At 53.0% G+C, this 22,533-nt stretch overlaps 2 protein-coding genes across 2 annotated transcripts; both read right to left on the bottom strand.

Annotated features, from left to right (window-relative positions):
• Window positions 1-4,284: 4,284 nt before the first annotated feature.
• Rcn3 (reticulocalbin 3) lies at window positions 4,285-11,133 on the bottom strand. The gene is made up of 7 exons (XM_051174134.1): window positions 10,923-11,133; window positions 10,303-10,549; window positions 8,448-8,650; window positions 7,783-7,955; window positions 6,021-6,081; window positions 4,610-4,809; window positions 4,285-4,434 (listed from the first exon to the last, which is right to left on the bottom strand). Exons 2-7 carry the CDS (start codon window positions 10,542-10,544, stop codon window positions 4,327-4,329), a joined length of 987 nt encoding a protein of 328 aa, XP_051030091.1. The 5' UTR covers window positions 10,545-10,549; window positions 10,923-11,133; the 3' UTR covers window positions 4,285-4,326.
• A 400-nt stretch (window positions 11,134-11,533) lies between these two features.
• Fcgrt (Fc gamma receptor and transporter) lies at window positions 11,534-21,520 on the bottom strand. Its single transcript, XM_051174133.1, has 7 exons — window positions 21,403-21,520; window positions 20,416-20,496; window positions 19,734-20,000; window positions 19,114-19,389; window positions 12,818-13,087; window positions 12,013-12,129; window positions 11,534-11,817 (listed from the first exon to the last, which is right to left on the bottom strand). The coding sequence occupies exons 2-7, from the start codon at window positions 20,480-20,482 to the stop codon at window positions 11,708-11,710; spliced, it is 1,107 nt and encodes a 368-aa protein (XP_051030090.1). The 5' UTR covers window positions 20,483-20,496; window positions 21,403-21,520; the 3' UTR covers window positions 11,534-11,707.
• Window positions 21,521-22,533: the final 1,013 nt, after the last annotated feature.

A 22,533-nucleotide genomic window follows, 5' to 3' on the forward strand; every position in this document is an offset into this window, starting at 1 on the left:
TTTTTGTGTGCATAATTTGATGCCTTGTGTATTATTTTGATAAGATACTGTCAACCAATCTCCCCATAATTCGGAGGGCCTGTTGGCCAGTAGATCTGTGTCCAATTGTAACCACTAGAGGGCAGAATGCCACCACCATTGAAAGTCTGAAAACAGAATTGGAATTCCAGCACTTCAGAAACAAAGCAAAGATAACTGGCTAGAAATAGAGGGGCTGGGCTAGGGAGGTGCCTGAGTTGTTAAGAGTGCACAGGCCTCAGGACCTGAGTTTGGGTCCCTGGGGCTTGCTGGCCAGCCACACTGTCCTGTCCCAGGTTCAGCGAGAGACCTTTTACAAGCAGTGTAGACAGGCGTCCAAAAAGACTCAGCGTTGCCCTCTGGCTCTCACGGGGACACACAATAGAGACATCCTAAAGTGGCCAGGAAGAGCACACTCAGGAATCTTGGGAATGCAAAGTAACTGGAAACTTTCCTATACGCTGCTTTTAGCTTGGGATAGGGTCAAGCCTGGCCAAGAGTGACTGCCAAATGCCAGTGGAGATCCAAACCAGGCCTGGTAGCACATACCTGCCACCCCAGAATTCCAGAGTCTGAAGCAAGAGGACTCCTTCAAATTCAAGGCCAGCTGGGAAGGAAGGGAGAGAGAGGTGGGTTACCCCAACTGTGTTCATTAAGTTCTAGCTGAACCCAACTCAACCCCGGGCGCTGCGTGGGGTTCACTCCAAGAAGCCCAAAGGCCTCAACTAAGATCCAGGAGAAAGGACAGATGGTACAGTCTGAGTTGCATCAAGTCAGCTTAGAAAACGGGGATGTGGGAGCCAGAGAGGTGGCTCTGCTAGGGGACGCAGCTTTTGTTCCCAGCACCCACAGGGCAGCTCACAAGCATCTGTGACTCCTGCCTGGGGATTCCATTCCTTCAGGCTCCAGAGGATGCTGCTCGCATGAGGTGCATAGACATGCAAGCCAAACGTGTCACGTAATTTTTAAATGGAAACAAAAACAGTTTCCTTCTGGAAACAGACTTCTGAAGAATAAAATAGACACTGTCTACCTCAGATGGAGTGCGATCAGTGGCCCCTGCCTGGAATCTCCCAGGAGGAACTTGGATGTCCTTAGAGGCAGAGAACCTGGGTGCTAACCCTGGCATCCCCAACTCAATGCCATAATAAAACCCATTACATTGTTTGCTAACTTTAAAAGTTAACAACAACAAAACCTCCAGATCCCTGAAATCCGTGTAGTGGGAAGAGAGGGCACAGGATGTCCGGGCTTCTGCACGTGCACAGAAGTTTAATAAACAAGATAAACTGCTTTTGAAATGTCCTGCTGGCAGCTGAATTTTCTTTTATTATTATTGTTATTAACTTTACATACCAACCGCAGTTACCCCTCCCTCCCCTCCTTCCCCTCCCCCCCAGCCCATCCCCCATGTACTCAGAAAGGGTAAGGCTCAACTGGTTAAGTTCAGTTGAGGCAGGACCAAGACCCTCCTCCCTGCATCGTGGCTGAGTAAGGCATCCCACCACAAAAATCCCAGCTGGCCACACACACACACACACACACACGCTGAACCCCACTGAGAAGCAGCGCCCCAGACCAAGAGCATGTGACTTCCCAGCTCCAAGGTGCTTCTGGCACATTCCCAATACTGGCCAGCAGGGGCCGCTCAAGCCATTCAGTTCCTTGCTAAGTAATTGCTGGTGCCCTGGAATATATAGACTGAGCCAAAGCCTCCACCACGCACTTGGGGACTCTGAGGTCCCTTAATCCAGGCTGTATGTCGAAGCCCTTTGCGCTGTTACCACCTTTTCTGTAGATGAGTGCCGTGGATGTGGATGTTTTACAGTTTGGAGTCTTTAAGGAAGGCACTGGTAGCCAGGCCTTGGTGGCGCACACCTTTAATCCCAGCACTCACTTGGGAGGCAGAGGCAGGTGGATCTCTGTGAGTTCTAGGCCAGCCTGGTCTACAGAGCTACACAGAGAAACCATGTCTCAAGAAAGGAAAACACTGACTGGCATGGACCTCACTGAGAATTCTGGGATCGGCTAGATAGTGGTGGTGCACGCCTTTTCCCAGCACTCAGGAGGCAGAGGCAGGTGGATCTGAGTTCAAGGCTAGTCTTGTCTAAAGAGTTCCAGGACAGCCAGGGCTACACATTGAACCCTGTCCAGAAAAAAACAAACAAGAAAAGTTAAAAAATAAAAAAGTTTCTGGGTCCAGCCTCAGGTAATTGGGCTTAAGTAAGTACCTTCATCCATGTGCGGGCTAGTTCTGTGTCCACTTGACACAAGTGAGGGCCATTTGGGAAGAAATAATCTTTTATGTATTATCCATTGGTGTGTGTGTGAGAGAGAGAGAGAGAGAGAGGGAGAGAACCTGGAACTGGAATTACATAAACAGATCTAAGCTGCCCTATAGTTGCTGGTTTGAACCCCGGTCCTTTGGGTCCTTTGGGAAGAGCAGCAAATACTCTTAACCCCCAGCCATCTTGCCAACCCCAGGAAGAATTGTAATTGAGAAACAACCTCCATAGCATTGGCCTGTGGGCAAGTTTGTGAAGCATTTTGATTGATTGTGGGTGGGGCCACCCCTGAGCATCCGCCCTGGATGCAGGCAGAACAAGCCATGAGACGTGTTCCTTTACCACGGCTGCCTCGGTTCTTGCCTTTAGGTTCCTGCCCTGACTGCCCTCAGTGATGATCTGTGATCTGAAATAAACCGTTTCTTCCCCAAGTTTTTGTTTTGCTTTTTGAGACAGGAACTAGCTCTGTAGACCAGGCTGGCCTCAGACAGAGATCCTCCTGCCTTGCCTCCGGAGAGCGGGGATTAGAGGTGTGCGCCACCAGGACTGGCTCCCCTGGGTTCTTTGGCTTTTGGTGTTTATTTTTTGTTTGTTTTGTTGTGTTTTTAGATTTTATTTTTTATTATTTATTTATTTTGGTTTTTCGAGGCAAGGTTTCTCTGTATTTCTTTGGAGCCTGTCCTGAACTAGTTCAGTAGCCCTGGCTGGCCTCAAACTCACAGAGATCCGCCTGCCTCTGCCTTCCGAGTACTGGGATTGAAGGTGTGCACCACCTTCAAATTAAAATATATTACATTATTTCCCCTTTCCATTCCTCCCGCCAATCTTTTTCTTTTCCTTTCTTTCTTTCTTTCTTTTTTTTTTTTTTTTTTTTTCCTTCTTCAATAGGATCTCCCAGCAATCCTCCTGCCCCAGACTCTGGAGTGCTGGTATTACAAGCATGTATCACTCTCTCTGTTTAACTCACTGCAGCTGACACCAGGTCCTCTCCACCTTATGCTCATTCCTGACTTCTCCATTATCAGAACACAGCTAGTTCACACTATGCACCTTCACAGGGCATCTCACAGACACAGCTAACACTATCCGTCTTCACAGGGCATCTCACAGACACAGCTCACACTAAGCATCTTCACAGGGCATCTCACAGACACAGCTCACACTAAGCATCCTCACAGGGCGTCTCACAGACACAGCTCACACTATGCACCTTCACAGGGCACCTCCCTGATCTCACTGAGAACTGAGCTTGTTTCTCTCACTGTGGTTTTGAGTTCCCCACCACTCGGCAGCTCTTAAAGGGCAGGACTTCCTGCATGGCTTTCCTCTGTGGCCTCAGGCTTTATTCTCCGTCTATGGGAACGCCCTCAAATTTCCACTGACACCCATATCCCATGTCCAAATGCCCTAGACCAGTGGCTCTCAACCTTCCTGATGCTGCAACCCTTTAGAACAGTTGCTCATGTTGGAGTGACCGGCAACCATAGTTATTTTTGCTTGTACTTCATAACTGTAATTTTGCTAGTATATCATAACATAAATATGACATGCAGGATATCTAATATTTGGCCCCTGTGAAAGGGTCGAGACCCATAGGTTGAGAAATGCAGGCCTCAGCAGCCATCTAGTTCCCAGCATGCTCCTCTGTGAAGGGTCACAGCACCCTTCACCCCCACCCCCAGAGAGACAGCCACACCCGAGGACCCCAGCAATGGCTTTTATTGTTCCCAGGCAGTGGGCAGTACACACAGCCTGTGTGATGGAGGCTCGGATTGGGGTTGAGCCAGGATGTGGGCCGGGCCTGTGCCGGAGGATGGTAACAATGGGTGCCACGTGTGTGCTTGAGAATCCTGGGCAGGTTGGAGGCCCAGGGTGGGCGGCAGGGGCCTCAGGGGAGAAGGTGACTGAGTGGGTCCCCTGAGAGCCCAAGACCCAGGGTCACCACAGCTGAGTCTGTGCCCTGGGGGGAGGGGCTGTCTGCAGTGGCTCCTCAGGTGCCCCCATGGAGTCATGGGGTCACAGGTCACAGTTCATCATGGTGCCTTGTCAGATCTTCACCGTAATTGGTGGCCTGGCTGCCCACAAACATGTTCCAGTTGCTTAGGATCTCAGCTTTGCTCAGGCGGCCATCCTGAGGGCAAAGGGTTCAGCAGGAGGCTGGGTCCGCACAGGACAACACCCCAGGGCCCGCTCTGCTCTGCTCTGCCTCCCTCCCCTCCCTCGGGTCCCTCTTTAACCCCCTCCGGGTCTCTCTGGATTTTCCCGTTTCAGGACCCGCCTGCGTTCCTGCGGTGGCCCGAGCTCACCTTGTCTGTGTCACTTTCGTGCAGTAGGTGGTTGGCCTCCACCAGGGGCTGGTCCTGGGATGGGGGCAGCACCCAGTAACCCACTTCACTGCTATCCAACCGTCCGTCCTTGTTCAGATCCCGGAAGTCCCGGAACTGCTGCCGCTCGGTCTGTACCCAGGCAGGCTCCTCCTCGCCGGGCTCCTCAGAGTACAGGTCGGCTGCCAGGATGGGTATAGAGTAGGGCAGATGAGGTCGGGGCAGTCCTGGAGACTGGGAGCCCTTCATCCTGCATCCCAAGAGCCATCTCCCTTGATGCCTTTCCTCTACCCCCCCACACCCACACCCACAGGCCACAGACCCCTAATCCTACATCTTCTACCTGTCAGATTTGTTTGGGAGATAAAACAGGTTATCTGAAAAGATTTAGAAAGAAAAACAGGAAAAATAAAGCATCCACTCCTTACAAATGTGATAAGTACATAATGTTTAAGTAAAAAATGTCTTCTTGCATATTGGTTGCTTAAAGCATTTCATATGCAAACCTTTCAAACTCAAACCCTCCGTGCATGAGGGCTGAAGACATGGCTCAGGTGACAGAGTGCCTGTTTAGCAAGCACAGCACCCTTGGTTCTGGCCCCAGAACTGCACACACAGGACATGGCTGTGCTCGCCTGTCCTCCTGTGAAGGCGGCGGAGGTACAGGGACAGGAGTCTTCGCTTCACCGCAAGTTCAAGGCCAGCCTGAGTTACAGAGGACCCTATCTCAAAACAGATGGATAGAGAGATAGACGGGGGGGAGGGATGGGGGCAGAGGAGGAGAGGGAGAGAGGGAGAGAGAGAGAGGGAGAGAGAGAGAGGAGAGAGAGAGAGGGAGAGAGAGAGGGAGAGAGAGAGGGAGAAAGAGAGAGAGAGAGAGGAGAGAGAGAGGAAGAGAGGGAGAGACAGAGGGTGAGAGGGAAGGAGAGAGGAAGAGAGAGACTAAATAAAGCAACAAGAACCATCACCACCAACCCCTGGAAGAAAATAAAGAAAGCCAACAAACCGAAGTTTACCTCGGTAACACTGTTGGAGGAATGCAGGTTGAGGCCTAGGGCATGGCTGCCATGGGGACAGGGTAGTGTGCAGGTTGAAACACTTCAAAGAGCCCCGAACAGGACAACCGGAGACGCGGTGTGTTTTTTACACAGACAAACCTTGTCTCAACACATCAAAGGCCCTGAGCCACCACTTTGTGGAAAGCCCTGGTTGTCCCCAAAAGAGCCTTAGTCACTGAGGCTCTCTGCACGGGAGCCCACTGAATGCTCCCTGGGCCAGGCATGAATTAGGCTCTGCACTTAATGGGTTGGAGACAAGCAGAGTATCACCTGGACCACGGTTCTCCTTGGCGCCAGGAGGCGACAGGCGCCGGGTGGGAACAGGCCTTGCTTACCGATGTACTCCTCCACCTGGACATAGCCATCTTTGTTCTTGTCAAGGTCCTCCAGGGTTTCCTAGGGAACGGCATTGGGATGAAGGGTCAGTGTGCCTGCATCTGAGCAATCATCTCCGCAGGGAGCAGGAGAGCTGGGACATTGGGAGGTGAAAGGGATGCACCGTGTCCAGAGGAAGGCAGCCAGGAAACCTTTGTGTCCAACCCCGCCCAGCTTTGTTTGTCTTGTTTTATGAGACAGGTTCTCTCACTGTGTAGCTCTGGCTGGCCAAACTCACTTTGTAGACCAGGCTGGCTTTGAACCCCGCCTCCTGAGCGTTGGAGTTAAAGACATGCGCCACCATTCCTGACTCAGTTTTAAAATTTTCATATGTATGGGTATTCCATGTACATGCAATGGCCCCGACGGCCAAAAGGTCATCGCACCGTGCAGAGCTGGAGTTACAGAGAATGGTGCTAGGAACAAACACCGGTCTTCTACAAGAAGAGCAAGGGCTCTTAGCCTTTACACCATCTTCTCCATGATCATTTTTTGACACATATAGTCATCACGCCTACTCTCCATGTTATCTGTCCTAATTTAAAAAATCATTTCTGGGCCTGGCACTCGGGAGGCAGAGGCAGCCTGGTCTACAGAGTGAGTTCCAAGAACTGTTATACGGAGAAACCTTGCCTGGAAAAAACAAAAAACAAAACAAAACAATGGTTTCTGGTTTCTGTTCCCCATTTTTTTTTTTTTTTTTTTTTTTTTTTGTTTGTTTTTTGTTCTTTTAAAACAGGACTTCTCTGTGTAGCTTTGTAGACCAGGCTGGCCTCGAACTCAGAGGTCGCCTCCCTCTGCCTCCCAGGTCCGGGGATTAAAGGTGTGCGCTGCCACCACCAGGCCTGTTCCCCACTATACATTTAAACTCATTCCGTAGAAGATGAGGGTGTGGCTCAGCAGTAAAGCCCCTACCCAGAATCCCCCAGGGAAGGCCTGGGCACGTGGCTCAGAAGTACAGGGTTTGATTAGCATATTCACGACCCTGGGTTCTAGCAACTGCACTACAAACAACTTCAGGGTCCAGAAAGAGTGTAATTAGGAAACTGCAATGCCATACAAAATTGAAGGCCTGAGCTGGATTACTCAAAATCCAAATAAGTGTGATGGTACACACTTATAAACCCAGGCCCAGCCAGGTGTGGTGTCACACGCCTTTAATCCCAGCACAGGTGCATCTCTGAGTTCATCGAGGCCAGCCTAGTCAACAAAGTGAGTTCCAGGCTATCCAGGGCAACGCAGAGAAACCCTGTCTCAAAAAACAAAACAAGCACTGGCTGTCCTACAGAGGACCTGGGTTCCGTTGCCAGCATCACAGTGGGCAGCTTAGAACCATCTGTATGTAACTCCAAGTCTTCGAGCCTACACAGCACCTGCGCACAAAACGTTCTTTCCTGTTCTACCCCTGGTATCTGAGATATATTTACATTACAGGGTGTTATAAGTGCATGTCGAATAAACTGTTTTCCTGGGGTGCAGACACAATTGGGGTTCACTTGAGGCTCTTCTGAAGATGTGGCTGTCTGGGCACAGGCCAAGACTGGACACCCAATAAGCAATAAGCATACAAGGAGGTCTAACAGGAGATACTAGGCACCAGATATGGGGTGGACAGGGGCGAAGCTGCTGTCCCCACATCTATGTAGGGGGCCTGGGATCCCTGGGGAAGATATGGGGACCCAGGACAGGTTCTGGAAGCAGGCTTTGTGCAATCTTTCTCACAGCAACCACGATGTCCCGCATGTGAGGGAACTCCTCGGGATGCAGGTAGGCTGTCAGCTCTTCCCGGGTAGCCATGGAGTCCCCATCCTGGTCGGCCACCCGGAATCGCCGCTCATCCCGAGCCAGCATCTTCTTGTAGGTCTCAGCATCCTCCACATCATGAAATTCCTCCCCTGGGAAGGACAGAGGTGGGTGAGATGCATGGTTACAGAGGTGAGGCCTGTCTGGGAAAATAAAACAAAAAAGAAAGAAGGAAAGAAAAAAGTGGACTGAACAAGCCACAGGGACAAGCCAGGAAGCAGTACCCTCTGCATCAGCTTCTGCCTCCAGGCTCCTGCCCTACTTGAGTTCCTCCCCTGATTTCCTTCCGTGATCGACTATGGATGTTCCTCTCCAACTTGCTTCTGGTCATGACCCGACCAATAGTGCCCCGACCCTAAGACACCAGAGCTGCAGAGAGAGACTGTCTCAAAAAGAAACAGAGATGGGATCTGGACAAGAGCGCACAGACGTAAGTGTCCGGATGAGGGGTGTGAAGCATCCAGGCAGCTTGCCACATAGAATGGCTCTCAGAAGGAAGAGCAAGTGAGATCAGAAAGGGAGGAGATGTATCAGTGATAAAGTTCTAAAAGAGAGGTCAAAGGGCAAAGGTGAGGTGGGCATACCCGGCTCATAGTGGCCATACGTGGCGTTGCGCAACTCCTCCCAAGCCACGCGCCCGTCGCGGTCCATGTCGTAGGTGAACCAGGCAGCGCTCACCGAGTCACGGATGTGCCGCTGCTGCGTGTGAGCGATCCACGCGCGGAGCTCGGCTAAGGACACCCAGCCGTCGCTGTCTCCAGCGAGATCCATGCGGTCCACAATCCGCCTGCAAGGGGACAAAGGTCATCCCCCGGCCCTGCCCAAAGAAGCCTCAACCGTAGAGCAGAGACGCAGTCAATCTCAGTCTTGATCCTCCCAGGCCCCTTCCTTTCGTGCAGAGACATGCTTGTACCTACACACGACAAAAAATGGGGACTTGCGTAATGGTTCGGTTGTTAAGAGCTCTGGCTGCTCTCGTAGGCCTGGGGTTCGAGTCCCATGGACCTCACGGGGCAGGTCACAAGCATCTGTAACTTCCACTTCCGTCACCCTCTTCTGGCCTCTGTGAGCACCAGCAACGTGCATGGTACACGTACACGCAGGAAAAATACCCACAGTCATACACTAATATAAATAAATCCTTTTTAAAATAAATAAAAAGGGTGGGGTGTGGTAATGCACGCCTTTAATTCCAGCAGGAGAATCTGTGAGTTGGAGGCCAGCCTAGTCTCCAGGACAGCCAGGAAAAAAAACAAAAACAAAAACCAACAACAACAAAAGAAAAAGAAATTTTGTTTGTTTTTTGTTTCTCAAGACAGGGTTTCTCTGTGTAGCTCTGGCTGTCCTGGAACTGGCTCTGTAGCCAGGCTGGTCCTGAACTCACAGAGATCCGCCTGCCTCTGCCTCCCGAGTGCTGGGATTAAGACTGCTCCAGCCAGGACCTGCAGGAGCATTGTCACTGATACCCACCCCAGGTCTTTGGCAGCCCTGACTCCGTTTCTCAGAGACGCTGCCATGCACAACTGGAAAGGCGACCAGATGAACTGAGACACACATTTAATCTCAGCACCCAGCCCATCCAAACGCCGGCCCTCTTCGCCTAGCCCTTCCTCTACAGGTGTGGCTCAAACCAAGGCCACACCTCTCCCCTAGCCCCGCCCCAAAGCTCTGCACAGACCTCAACCCTAGGTGGATTGAGTTGAAGAGGGAACAGTGAGCCTTAACTTCACCCTAGTCTCTATTAACCTTGACACTCCACAGGGCCTGCCCCTCTGTCAGGGTCAGCATGCCTGTGGACTCAAGCTCTGCCCACTTTCTGAATGGGCAGATCAATTTTGGGTCCTTCCTCTCCAGCTCAGCCCTGCTTGCCCAGTTTAAAGTGACAACCGGATAGCCGGGCGTGGTGGCACACACCTTTAACCCCAGCACTCAGGGCGCAGAAGCAGGCGGATGTGCATTCTAGACCAGTCTGCATATGAGTCCCAGGCCAGGCAGTGCTACACAGTGAGTTTCTATCTCAAAGTAATAAAAATGACGGTAATTTTAAACACGCATGCACGGAGTGGCCTTCCTGTCTCCAGGGCCAAGCTAACTGTGTCCTCCACACAGAAATACGGCGATCTCCTCCAGCTGGAGTGACGGACTCCATCCCTCCCAGTTAAACCTGAATTCTGAGCTTGGGCTCTTTCTCATTTTTATTTCTTAGTCTCTGTTAAGAGTTGGTGAGCGGTTTAGAAGCTAAGACAGAGCAGGAAAGTCCAGGCAGACACAGAGTGGACTGGGACAGAGGGGTGTTGGTGGCACAGGTCCCCACAGCCTCGGGTTTAACTCTGCCTTTTCCCAGGAGGTGAGTATCACAGTTCTGTCCCGTCCCCTGCCTCTGACCTTTTCAGTGAGTTCAAACCCCCTCCCCACCTCTGCCCAGCTCACACATCCTACCCGAGTCGGGCCTGGCTTTCCTCTGGGCTGAGTTGGTCAAATTCCTTGGCCACGTCTCGTCCCAGGAACGCCTCGTGGTCGTACTGGAAATTCCCGTGGGCGTCATCGTGGGGGGCCTCGCTCAGGGGAGCTCCCTGATGCACCCTACCCTGGCCATGAGGTCCGGCGTCAGGGGATGGCTTCCCTAGGGCCCACCACCTCAGCAGCAAGAGAAGCAACAGAAGCGACCATCGCCACATCATCGGTCCTTGGGGAGAAGTGAGGAGCAGGGATCAGAGGACCACATGGGGAAAAGTTCGAACCAGAAAGAATGTGGAGAGAACTTCAAAGTTAGGGGGTTGCCTAAGGCATGGATATAAGCAGGCTACAAAGTTTGGGCATGAAGAAAAATCGCCAAAAAGAATAGAGAGTTTGAGGGTAAAACCAACTATGGGGTATAACCCGAGCCTCAGAGGAGAAAAGGGGTATTTCGGTTGGAGACGTGGCACGCTCCATGCAAAGATCAGGGATGGTGAAGGCTGAAAGCATCATGCAGGGTCCTCTGTGTGGCCGCCAGCCTTGACCCCCACCCTCACCCGAAACCCCCTCCCGGCCTAGCTCCCCACCCTTACTCCCATTACCAGGCCTGGGGTCGCGCCCCACGATGAACTCGTTTTCGCGCAAAGATGCCCAACCTGGCGCGGCGCCAGCCAAGCTCCGCCCCTGGCAGCCCAGAGGTCCCCGCCCTCTGACCAATAGCGGCGCAGGAGGGCCGCAGGGGCGGAGCCAATGAGCTCCAAGAGTGTGCCCGGAGCCCTTCGCCACGTCCACAAGGCCGAGCGCGAGCCTGGAAGGCGTAGTAGGCGAGAAGGCAGTTTCGAACTACGACTCCCAGCAGGCTTATGGGCAACCTTCACTGCCACCTCCAGAGGCTCTGGCCCCAGAGAATTAGGGGAAATGTATTTTTTTTTTAAATTACTTTTCTATTTCTCAGATTGGTTTAAGAAAAGGAGGAGGGAGGGCTTGGTGGCTTATGCCTTTAATTCCAACACTTGGGAGGCAGGAGCAGGTAGAGCTGAATTCCTTGAATTGCCTGGCACAGTGTAGGTATGCATCTCATACATTTTGACTAAAAATACACATCTCGGTGTATAAATGGGCAGTCGCTACCACAGCAACCCGGAGGATTCTGGGCTCTTTCCCAGACTCGTTCAGGTATCCCGAAGCTTGACAACAACAGCGCACACACAAACTTGGGCTCAAATTTATGTGGAGACGTAAAAGAGCCATGTACATTAGGAGGAAAACTGAGGCAGGCCACAAAAGGAGGGGTCCACAGGGGAGTCATCCAGCCCAGGGCTCCCTCAGGAGGCTCAGAGATGCCAGGAGTTCAGGGGTCACACAGCACCAGCGGCCTGAGTTGGCATCAGGAAATGGCTGGAAGGGCATTTGCACTCTGAGGGTCAGCCTCAGGGGGCAAGTTACCCCCGGGCAGCAGGTCACCTGAGTCATCGCCGCTGAGGGAAAGCCATGGGGCTAAGAGAGAGGAACAGAGGTCAGCATCTGTAACCAAGGTCTCACCGCCCCACACACCATGAGGGCCACTCTGGTCCCTGACCCCAGCTCTTTCTCCCAGGTGGTCAGGGCCTGTCTGACCCTCCCTCCCCTTTTCCTCTCTGGGTCCCTGCTTCCCCTCCACTGCCCCCCGCCCTGCCTCCCCCCTGCACACACCTGGCAGCCCGCTGTGCATCCTGTTCCACAGCAGCACACCCCCTGCAGCAGCCACTATGACCACCAAGAAACCCAGAATGATCCCGACCACAGGCACAGACGATTTGGCTGGTGCATCTGCAGCCAGAAAGCGTTATGAGGACAGGGAAGAAAGTAGCCAAGGAGTCCCCACCCCCCCAGTGAAGGTGGGGTGTGCAGACAAGGGCTGGAGAAGTGGCCCAGCTGGCTGCTCTTCCAGAGGATCAGAGTTCAGTGCCCAGTACCATATCCAGTGCCAGGAGACCTGACCCTGACCCTCTAAAATAGAAATCTAGGCTGGCAAGATGCTCAGTGAGCCAAGGCATTAGCCTTTGCCATAGAGCCTGATGACCGCAGCTTGATCCCCATGCTTGACATGGTGGCAGGAGAAAACTAATTCCCACAAGTTGTCCTATAATCTCCACAAGGTTGCCACGGCACAAGCACCCCTCTCCTCCCCCCTCCCATGTAAAGAATGTAGGGAAATTAAATATATATGCATATGCCGGAATTACATGGGCATGCGACCACCACCGCCCAGCTATAATATTTTTTAAAGAACAATAGCCATACTGCACGGACAAAGCCAACTGAGAAGGAGAGAGGTACCAAAGCAGACGGGGGCCAGCCGCACGCGGCAGCAAGGCCTCTCAGTGGCACAGTGTGTGGTCAGGAGCTATGAAGACCAGCAACAGCAAGACAGAAGATGGTCGGATTCAGCAGGACCGGCCACAGGGTTAATAGAGGCAGTGCCAGGAGAAGCGGGAGGCTGGAGGGACCGCCTCACCTAGGCCCACAGTGAGAGGCTGCAGCAACCCCGTGTGTTCCACCTGGCACTGGTAATGGCGCTCGTCCCCTGTTTTGACCTCCAGCAGTGACAAGGCGTGGAAAGAGCCATCCCCGTTGGGGCCCACGCTGCAGTTCCCAGGGCCTGCGGCCAGCCCACTCCGCAGGAACCGTAGCTTCAGCTCAGGTGGGTAGAAGGAGAAAGCAGCGCAGGAGAGTATGGAGGAGCCGGAGTTGCTAGGGCGGGCCTTCAGGCGCATGGAGGGTGGCTCTGTGGGGACACACGGGATGGGCCAGCTGTTAGGCTGGGACCCTGTCTAAGGCTCAGTGTGAAGCTGGGGATGGACAGACACCCCCTTCCCCATGTCAGCACTGTGCTGACCCAGTGGGTTTCCCAGAGTGACAGACACCCGACCCTGCCACCTTAGAAGGTCCCCTGCTGACCCCGCCAAAACACCCCTGCGCTGGTGTGTGTGTGGTGTGTGTGAGTGTGTGAGTGTGGGGTGTGTGTGAGTGTGTGTCAGTGTGTGTGAGTGTGTGGGGTGTGTGAGTGTGTGAGTGTGTGTGAGTGTGTGTGTGTGAGTGTGGGGTGTGTGAGTGTGTGTGTGTGTGGAGTGTGGGGTGTGTGTGTGTGAGTGTGTGTGAGTGTGTGTGTGAGTGTGAGTGTGGGGTGTGTGAGAGTGTGAGTGTGTGAGTGTGTGTGTGTGTGAGTGTGTGTGTGAGTGTGTGTGTGTGGAGTGTGTGAGTGTGTGAGTGTGGGGTGTGTGTGTGAGTGTGTGTGAGTGTGAGTGTGGGGTGTGTGTGAGTGTGTGTGAGTGTGTGTGTGAGTGTGTGTGTGAGTGTGTGTGAGTGTGAGTGTGTGTGAGTGTGAGTGTGTGGTGAGTGTGTGTGTGAGTGTGGGGTGTGTGTGTGAGTGTGTGTGTGTGAGTGTGGGGTGTGTGAGAGTGTGAGTGTGTGGTGAGTGTGTGTGTGAGTGTGGGGTGTGTGTGTGAGTGTGTGTGAGTGTGGGGTGTGTGTGAGTGTGTGTGTGGAGTGTGTGGTGAGTGTGTGGTGAGTGTGTGTGTGTGAGAGAGTGTGTGTGTGTGAGTGTGTGTGTGAGTGTGTGTGTGAGTGTGTGTGGTGTGTGTGTGGTGAGTGTGTGTGTGAGTGTGTGTGTGTGAGTGTGGGGTGTGTGAGTGTGTGTGTGAGTGTGTGTGTGTGTGGAGTGTGTGGTGTGTGTGAGTGTGTGTGTGCGTGCGCGTGTGTCAAGGCCAGAGGCCCATAGCAGTGTCTGCCTCTACTGCTCTCGGCCTTTTTCCATTTCTGTTTCGCTCTATGTGTAAGAGTGGTTTTTGGCATGTGTCTCTGTGCAGCACATGCATGCAGTGCTCATGAAGGCATCAGACACCGGATCCCCTGGAACTGGAGTGACAGATGGCTGTGAGCCACCATGTGGGTGCCGGGAATCAAAGCCAGGCCTGCTGAAAGAATAGCCAGTGCTCTTCATCACCACCTAGCCACCTCCTTCCCTCTCCCTCCCTCCCTCCCTCTCTCCCTCCCTCCCTCTCTCTCTCTCTCTCTCTCTCTCTCTCTCTCTCTCTCTCTCACACACACACACACACACACACACACACTAAACCTGGGGTCCCCCTTTGGCTGCCAGTGAGGCTCTATGATCTCAGCAGTGTTTCTCCCTGAATAAACATCCATCAGCCTGTTTCCCCATCCTTATTTATTCCACGATACAGCAGGTACAGACATTCAGCAGTAAACCCAGCCCCTGCAAGGGTGCTCCGCCGAACCCAGCCATGCTCACCAAACCAAGCATCTCCCCAGGCACGTTTGTTTCTTTTGAAACTGAGTTTCACTGTAGCCCAGACCGGCCTTGAACTTGCTATACAGACAAGGAAGGATGACTTTGAATTCTTGATCTTCCTTCCTCCACTTCCTAAGTGCTAAGAGAGGTGGGCACACGGGCCACCATGCCTAGTTTATGGAGTGCTGGGGATGGAGCCCAGCGCTTCAAGCATGTTAGGCAAGCACTGACCTAATTGAGCCCCGGCCCTATCTGCACATCCTCTAGTGCTATGGCCTGGGAGCACACTGATGATGCGACTGTCCTAGGGGAGTGTGACAGTGCACGCCACACCAGTAATGCTGCAGGAGCTAAAACAGGAAAGCCATGAGTTCCAAATGAGCTGGACACTGTCACAAGTGGATCTCTGTGGGTACCAGACCAGCCTGATCTACATAGCAAGTACCAGGATAGCCAAGGCTACATAGAGAAACGCTGCCTCAAAAAAAGAAAAGAAAAGAAAAGAAAAGAAACGCGTGAAGAATAAATAAATCAGTTGCGGCTGGGATGTGGCTCGCTTGGCAGAGTGCTTATCTGACATTCATACAGCCCTGGGTTCAGTCACCTGTGGGACGCACCTGTGATCTCAGCCCTCCAAGGGGTAGAGGTCAGGGGACCAGAAGTTCAAGGTCATCTTTGGCTACATAAGAAGTTTGAGGCCAGCCTGGGCTACACAAGACCTGAATCAACAGCAATAAACCCTAAACGAAGTACAAGACCATGGGGATCTGAGGACCCCGCGGGGCTGTGCTGGGCAGAGGCGGTTCCTCCATCCGGGGTGGACCAGTTTAGGTCCTCAGCTGCAGGTTCTCAGCAGAAAATAAGCTGATGATTTCTTAGGAAGAGGAAGCCAGGCAGCTTCCCCGAAAGAGGGGCCTCCCTGGCAGCTGGGAAGACCTGGGGCCCCATTGGCTCAGCGGCAGAAGACCGGACCTCGGTCAGCAGTTCCATCCATGCCCTGCCCAGTGGTTGCTATTGTTTTCTAGTGAGGATGGCTTCCTGTGGGCGGTGCTGAGGGACACCCGTGGTTCTCCGGTTTTCCAGTGCTGACCCTGATGGTTCAGCCCCTGCCCTCAGCCCAGCCTTGGCTTTTGCTTAACAGAAAAAAAGGAAGCACCTTAACCACTATAGACACTAAGCTTCATGTCCAAAGCCTGTGCGCCGAAGCAGAGGGATCGCAGGCTCAGGGTTTACGCCACAGAATGAGTTCAAAGCTAATCTGGGAAACCTAGTGTGACCCCATCTCAAGATAAAAAGTCAACAGAGGGAGTTTGAGGGATGGCTTAGCAGCTAAGAGCATTTGCTGCTCTATCTACAGAACTGAGTTCAGTTCCCAGCACAGACAGTGAGTAACTCGAAACCTGCCGTAATTCAGATCAATCTCCTCTCTGGCATCTGTGGTCAAATGCACAACGTGAGTGCACACACATATAAATTAGTAATGATGAGCTGGTAAGTGACTCGGTGGGTAAGGGCACTTGCCGCCAAGCCTGAAGACCTGAGTTCTAGACCCAAGACCTGCATGGCAGGAGGAGAGATCCAACTTACAAAGTTCTCTGACTTACGCAATGGGATGTGTGTGCATACACACACACACACACACACACACACACACACACACACACACACAAATACACATAACCTCAGAAATATTTTTAAGATGAGGGCCAGAGGTATGCTCAGTAGTAGAGTCTAGATTCCCCCAGTGAGGATGGCTCTGCGGTAGAGCCCCTGGCTTGTCAGTATGGAAGGAAGGGAACAGTAACACAACCTTATACCTAATAACAGAAGACTGTTATGAAAAACAAAAATCACATATAGATAGAAAGTATCAAGTGTAGCCAGAAACTGGAACCCTTGTCAAGGGGCTTGTAAACAGCTCAGCATTCAGCTAAATGATATTTCTTTTTTACTTAGTCGAGGCTGGCTGGGAGAGCCACCAGGCCTGCCTCTGGGGCGAGGTACCACCACACTAAGCCACCTAGAATTTTCTGAACAAATGAGTCCAGGGGCTAAAGAGATGACTCAGCAGGCACCAATAGTGGCTGCTCTTCCAGGGGATCCGGGTTCAATTCCCAGCACCCACCCCTTGGTGGGTAACTCATAACCATTTCTAACTCCAGTTCCAGGGATGTTACCCCCTCTTCTGGCCTATGTGAGCACTGCATGTGTATTGTACACAGACATACATGTAGGCAAAACACCCACACACAAAATAAAAATAGTTGTTCTTTTTTTCTAAAATGGACCCAGCTGTCTTACTGGGCACTTATCCCGAAGCTGCAATCTAGATCCCATGGAAATGCTGGTCCCTATTCTACACTGCAGTATCTGTCCAAACAGCCAAAGTACAAAAACAACCTAAACAGCCAAAGCAGGACCAGGCCCCACAATGGACTACTACCCAGCCCTACCCTTCAAGCTGGGAGATGGCTCAGCAGATAAAAGTGCTTGCCGCCCAGGTATGAGGACCTGAGTTCAAATCCTTAGCACTCTGTAAAGACTTCAACATACCCCTGGCCCTGAGGGCAGAAGCGGGAAAAGAGGCTTGCTGGTGCCACTGTAGCTCCAGGATCAATGTTAGTATCTATGTCAAAAAATAAGATGGCGCGTGACAGAGGAGGACACCTATTGTCCTTCTCTGGTTTCTGTGCATGTGGACAGGTACACACCCCCTATACATGTGCACACAGCACACACATACACAGTCACACACACAGACAAAATAAGTAATAGGTAAATGTAAGTCTAAGGAGCGTTTTATAAACTTAAAAGATAGCTGGGCGGTGGTGGGCACACCTTTAATCCCAGCACTTAGGAGGCAGAGGTAGGTGGATGTCTGTGAGTTTGAGGCCAGCCTGGTCTACAGAGAGAGTTCCAGGGAGGCCAGGACTACATCGAGAGACCCTGCCTGGAGAAAAGCAAAACAAAACTAAAAGATGGAAGACAGGCAGGGCTCTGGCAGAGCCCTTGCCTAGCAAGAGCAAGGGTCTGAGTTCAATCCCAAAGAGAGTCAGTCAGTGAAGTGAGAGGGAGAGCAAAACACAAGAGAGGCTCCAGGGCTAAGAGCGCTTGCTGCTCTTCCAGAGGACCTGAGTTCATTTCCCAGCACCCACACTGGGCATGTGTAAGTCCAGCTCCAGAGTATAGAATGCCTCATCTGGCCTGGATGAGCAGCTGCGCTCACGTGCCCACAGACATACAAGTACACACATGAAAACTTAAAGCATTTTATTTTTCTTATGTGCACATGTATGTGTGTATATCAGTGCAGGTGGCCATGGAGGCCGGCTGGGGGTATCTATCAGATAGAGTGATAGACAGCTGTGAGCTGCCTGATGTGGGTTCTGGGAACTAAGCTCGGGTCCTCTGCAAGGTCACTGTGTGCTCTTAATTACTGAGCCGTGTCCAGCTCTAAAATAAAAGGAGGCCTCCATGCACCTGAGCACACACACGCAAATCCAGACAGGGTAAAACTTTGGTGGAAAAATGACAAAACTCCTTTACATCCAATTTGTTAGAAAGGAAAGGAAGAGAGAAGGGACCTGTTTGTAGTGCACAAAGCTGCCAACCTCCTCCAAATACATTGGAAGACCTGGGTCATCTGGGGTTGGGAAAAGCACAGTGCTCAAGAGAGAGAAGTGATGGACGAGAAAGTTCTACTTCTCAGGGGCTGGAGAGATGGCTCAGGGTTAAGAACACCAGCAGCTCTTCCAGAGAACCTGGATTCCATTCCCAGCACCACATGGCAGCTCACAACCATCCACAAAGGGATCTGACACCCTCTTCTGGTACGCAGGCCTACATGCAGACAAAGTACTCATGCACACAAATAGATAACCCTTTAAAAAAGAAAAAAGAAAAAGCTCCACTTTTTTGAAGAGCTCTTTAAAAGAATAAAAGAAAAATGGCAGAGAAAGTGTGCTTGAAACAGTTACCTGATGACGACGGGCTGGGTCCACAATGTTCAGAGAACTCTCAGAAGTTAACAAGAAGAAAAAGATATGGGAAAATCCTAGCACTTGGGAGACTGATATCAAAGATGAATTCAAGCTTACCTGGTCTAGATCATGAGACTGTATCTAAATAACAACAGAAAGGAAGGAAGGGAGGGAGAGAGAGAGAGGGAAGGAGGAAGGAAAGAAAACAGCCGGGCACCATGGCACACTCATTGAGTCCTAGCATTCAGGAGGCAGAGGCTGGCACATCATTGTGAGTTCAAGGCCAGCCAGGCCTACAATTAGCTGGGTATGGCAACCCGCTTCTGTCAACCCAGCACTTGGAAGGAGGCAGGAGGATCATGAATTCAAGATCAGCCACCGCTGCATAGTGAGTAGGCTGGGTTACGGGAGACCTCGGCTTAGACAGGTCCACCGGAATGTGCGGGAATGTCCTGAGGGGAATGCTGGGAGGGTCTTGAGCATGGCTAAGATATCTAGAGGAGGGGCTGGAGATGGGCTCACCCTTCCACTCCAGGTACTGGAGACCCCTCTCCAGGTGACTTAGCAGCCGCTCAGGACAGGAAGTCAGCAGGAACTCACTCTCCATCCTGGCTACCTCAGGCTGCTTCATCCACAGATTACCAACGATCTCTGTCTCAGGCCACTCCCCACTCCAGTTGCCAATGCTCGGGTTGAATTCCATAAAGTTCTCGCCATTGAGGGCGAACGTAGCGGTGGGCAATGAGGAATTGTCGGGGGCCAGTTCACAGCCCAGCAGGCCCTGCAGTATGAAGTTACCTAGATGCCAACACACAGGTGAGCGGACTGAGGACAAGGGCAGCCTTGCTGTCGCCTCCTCCCTCAGACCCGAGGCTCAGGCCCCAGCCTCCTCCCTCAGACCCGGGGCTCAGGCCCCAGCCTCCTCCCTCAGACCCGGGGCTCAGGCCCCAGCCTCCTCCCTCAGACCCGGGGCTCAGGCCCCAGCCTCCTCCCTCAGACGCAGGGGTCCAGACCCAGCCTTCACCCTTGTTCCTAGGGGTTTGGACCTCACCCTCATTCAGACCTAGGGCTCCAGCCTCCTTCCTCAACCCAGAAGGCCAGACCCCACTTTCCTTCCTCAGGCCCAGGCTACTGCACCCCACCTTCCTGCCCACTAATATGGGCTTCCAAGGCTTCTAGGGCCTTCAAGAAGAGCTCTTGTTTGCTTTTCAGGTCCACAGTCTCCTTCTCCCAGTACCACGACACTTGGTTCTCCCACATCCAGGCCCCGCAGGGTTCAGCCTCCTGCCGCAGGCTGTTGTAGCTCAGGTACTGCTGAGGACCCAGCCAGCCTGTGGCCCAGAAGGAGGGAAGGCCGCTGGCTGGGTTGGACACAGCTGTGAGGTGGTAGAGCAGCGGGGGACGGGTCTCTGTGCCGAGGAAACGGGAGAGTCAGTGAGACATGGACTGCGCCCCGCGGTGCACAGTGGAACCTTCTGAGGGCCAGTGAGACCCTGCAAGGGAGGGGCAGGTACCCTGAGGCTGACCAGGGTATTTGACTCAAAAGCTGAGGAAAGCTGTCCACGGGGATATTCCCAGGGACATCGTGGAGTCGTTCCGTTCCCACCACCCCCCTTTGTTTCTCTGACACAGGGTTTCTCTGTGTAGCCCCTGGAACTCACTCTGCAGACCAGGCTGGGCTCGAACTCACAGAGATCTGTCTGCCTCTGCCTCCCGAGGGTTAAAGGCGTGAGCCGCCACCACCCCTGGCTTACGGTCTCTTTTCCACCCTCTGGCTCTTCTTCCTGTCCCCTCTGCTTAGTCTAGATCCAAGAGGCCCCTTACCTGCACCCCAGGTCCGAGGCAGGAGGGCCAGCAAGAGGCTGAGGGCCCAGGGCTGGGGCATCCCCATCCTGACTGGGCAACCTGAAGTAGGAAGGACACGTGACTCCTCCGTCCCCTGCCCTGCTGGTTCTTCACAAGGTCCCAGGATGCCGGGTGGTGGGATGGGGACCCAGTCCAAGAAGGCCGGGGTGCCCTGGTCCTGTGTGAACTTTCACCTCCTCATTTCATCCACTGTAGTTAATTAATTACAGAACTAGACAGACCAAAATTTGTCTCAGGCTTCTGTTAATTTTTTCTCCTCCTTCAGACCCAAGACCCCAGACCTTATCCTCCTCCCTTATTCCCAGAGGCTCAGACCTCAACCCCCACCACAGACCCAGGAGTCCAGTTCCATGAATTCCTCCCTCAGACCCAAAAATCTAGGCCCAGCCTTGTTCCCCAGACTCAAGTGCCCAAGTTCTAGCTCTCTTCCCTCAGAGTCAGCCCATTCTCTCTCCTACAGGAGTCCAGGCCCCAGCCTCCTCCCTCAGACCCAGGAGTCCAGGCCCAGCCTCCTCCCTCAGACCCAGGGGTCCAGACCCAGCCTCCTCCCTCAGACCCAGGGGTCCAGACCAGCCTCCTCCCTCAGACCCAGGAACCAGACCCCAGCCTCCTCCCTCAGATCCAGGGGTCCAGGCCCAGCCTCCTCCCTCAGACCCAGGGGTCCAGGCCCAGCCTCCTCCCTCAGACCCAGGGGTCCAGGCCCAGCCTCCTCCCTCAGACCCAGGAACCAGACCCCAGCCTCCTCCCTCAGACCCAGGGTCCAGGCCCAAGGCCTCCTCCCTCAGACCCAGGAACCAGACCCCAGCCTCCTCCCTCAGACCCAGGGTCCAGTCCCAAGGCCTCCTCCCTCAGACCCTGGGGTCCAGGCCCAAGGCCTCCTCCCTCAGACCCTGGGGTCCAGGCCCAGCCTCCTCCCTCAGACCCAGGGGTAATGGCCCTTCAAACCTAGGAACCCAGGCCTTGGCCTCCTCCGCCGCCCCTCAGCCTGGGCCTGTGTTGCTCACAGAAGCTTCCCTGTTTGCCTGTAGCTTGCAGAGCTCTGCCTGGAGCCCCTGGTTCTTTCTTACATCCTGTCTGTACACAGAACTGTGGAACTCTGAGGACAACCAACTCCACCCCTAGCTGCTAGGCACGCCCCTGGGCCTCTGCCCAGCCTTTCTTGACTGTCCTGTGGTATTTGGTTGGAAGCCTCGTGGGATGATAGTCAGTTTGGCCTGCCTCCCAGAGCAGCTTCCATGTTTACTCATCCTGAGGGTTTTCATAGTACACCCACAGCCCTGGAAAGTCCTGTACACTGCCTGTTGCTTTAAGACACCCCAGGACTTGTGGCTGGGGGTGTGGCTCAGTCACTGAGTGCTTGCCTAACACTCAAGTCTTGGCTGCAGACCTCTTCCAGCTGTAAGCCTGCTCCATTTCTTCCATGTGAACCCAATCCTGCTTGCACTCTCTTTCTGTGGCTAGAACCTTCTCTCAAGCTTTGTCTCCCACCCTGCTGCCCACCCAAGATCTTGCCAGGACACATGCACAGACACCCAGAAATAGGGACACTAGCAGATGGGTAGGTTGACAGAAAAGTAGAACGGAGATCGGTGGCAGCCATGCTTGTAATCCCAGCCCTCAGCCAGGGGAGTCGGGGAGGCCAGGAGTTCAAAGCCAACCGGGGCTAAAAAGCCTAGAATATATACAGGTGAGAGGGGAAGCCGAGGAGCCATGACTGGTGGGTCAACAGATAGGTCAGCAGGCCAGTTAGACAGCAGGGCAGGTGTGGCAGGGCAGGACTCCAGCCCAAGCCCCTGAAACTCAGATGCAGAACCCAAAGTGTGGAGCTGGAGAGCTGGCTCACAGTTAAAAGCACCTCCCTGCTCTTACGGAAGACCTGAGTTTGATTCCCAGCACCCACGTGGCAGATCACAGCTGCCTGTAACTCCAGTTCCAGAGAAATCTGACAACTTCTGATCTCCCTAAACACCAGGCTGGAATGTGGTGCATATACATACATGCAGGTATAACTAAAATGAATAAATCTAAAACACGTTCTTGTTAAGGGAGAATAGAAGGTCAGCCAGAGCCGGGTGG

Source organism: Phodopus roborovskii, unplaced genomic scaffold (genome assembly GCF_943737965.1).
Source record: "Phodopus roborovskii unplaced genomic scaffold, PHOROB, whole genome shotgun sequence".
Classification (NCBI taxonomy): Eukaryota; Metazoa; Chordata; class Mammalia; order Rodentia; family Cricetidae; genus Phodopus; species Phodopus roborovskii.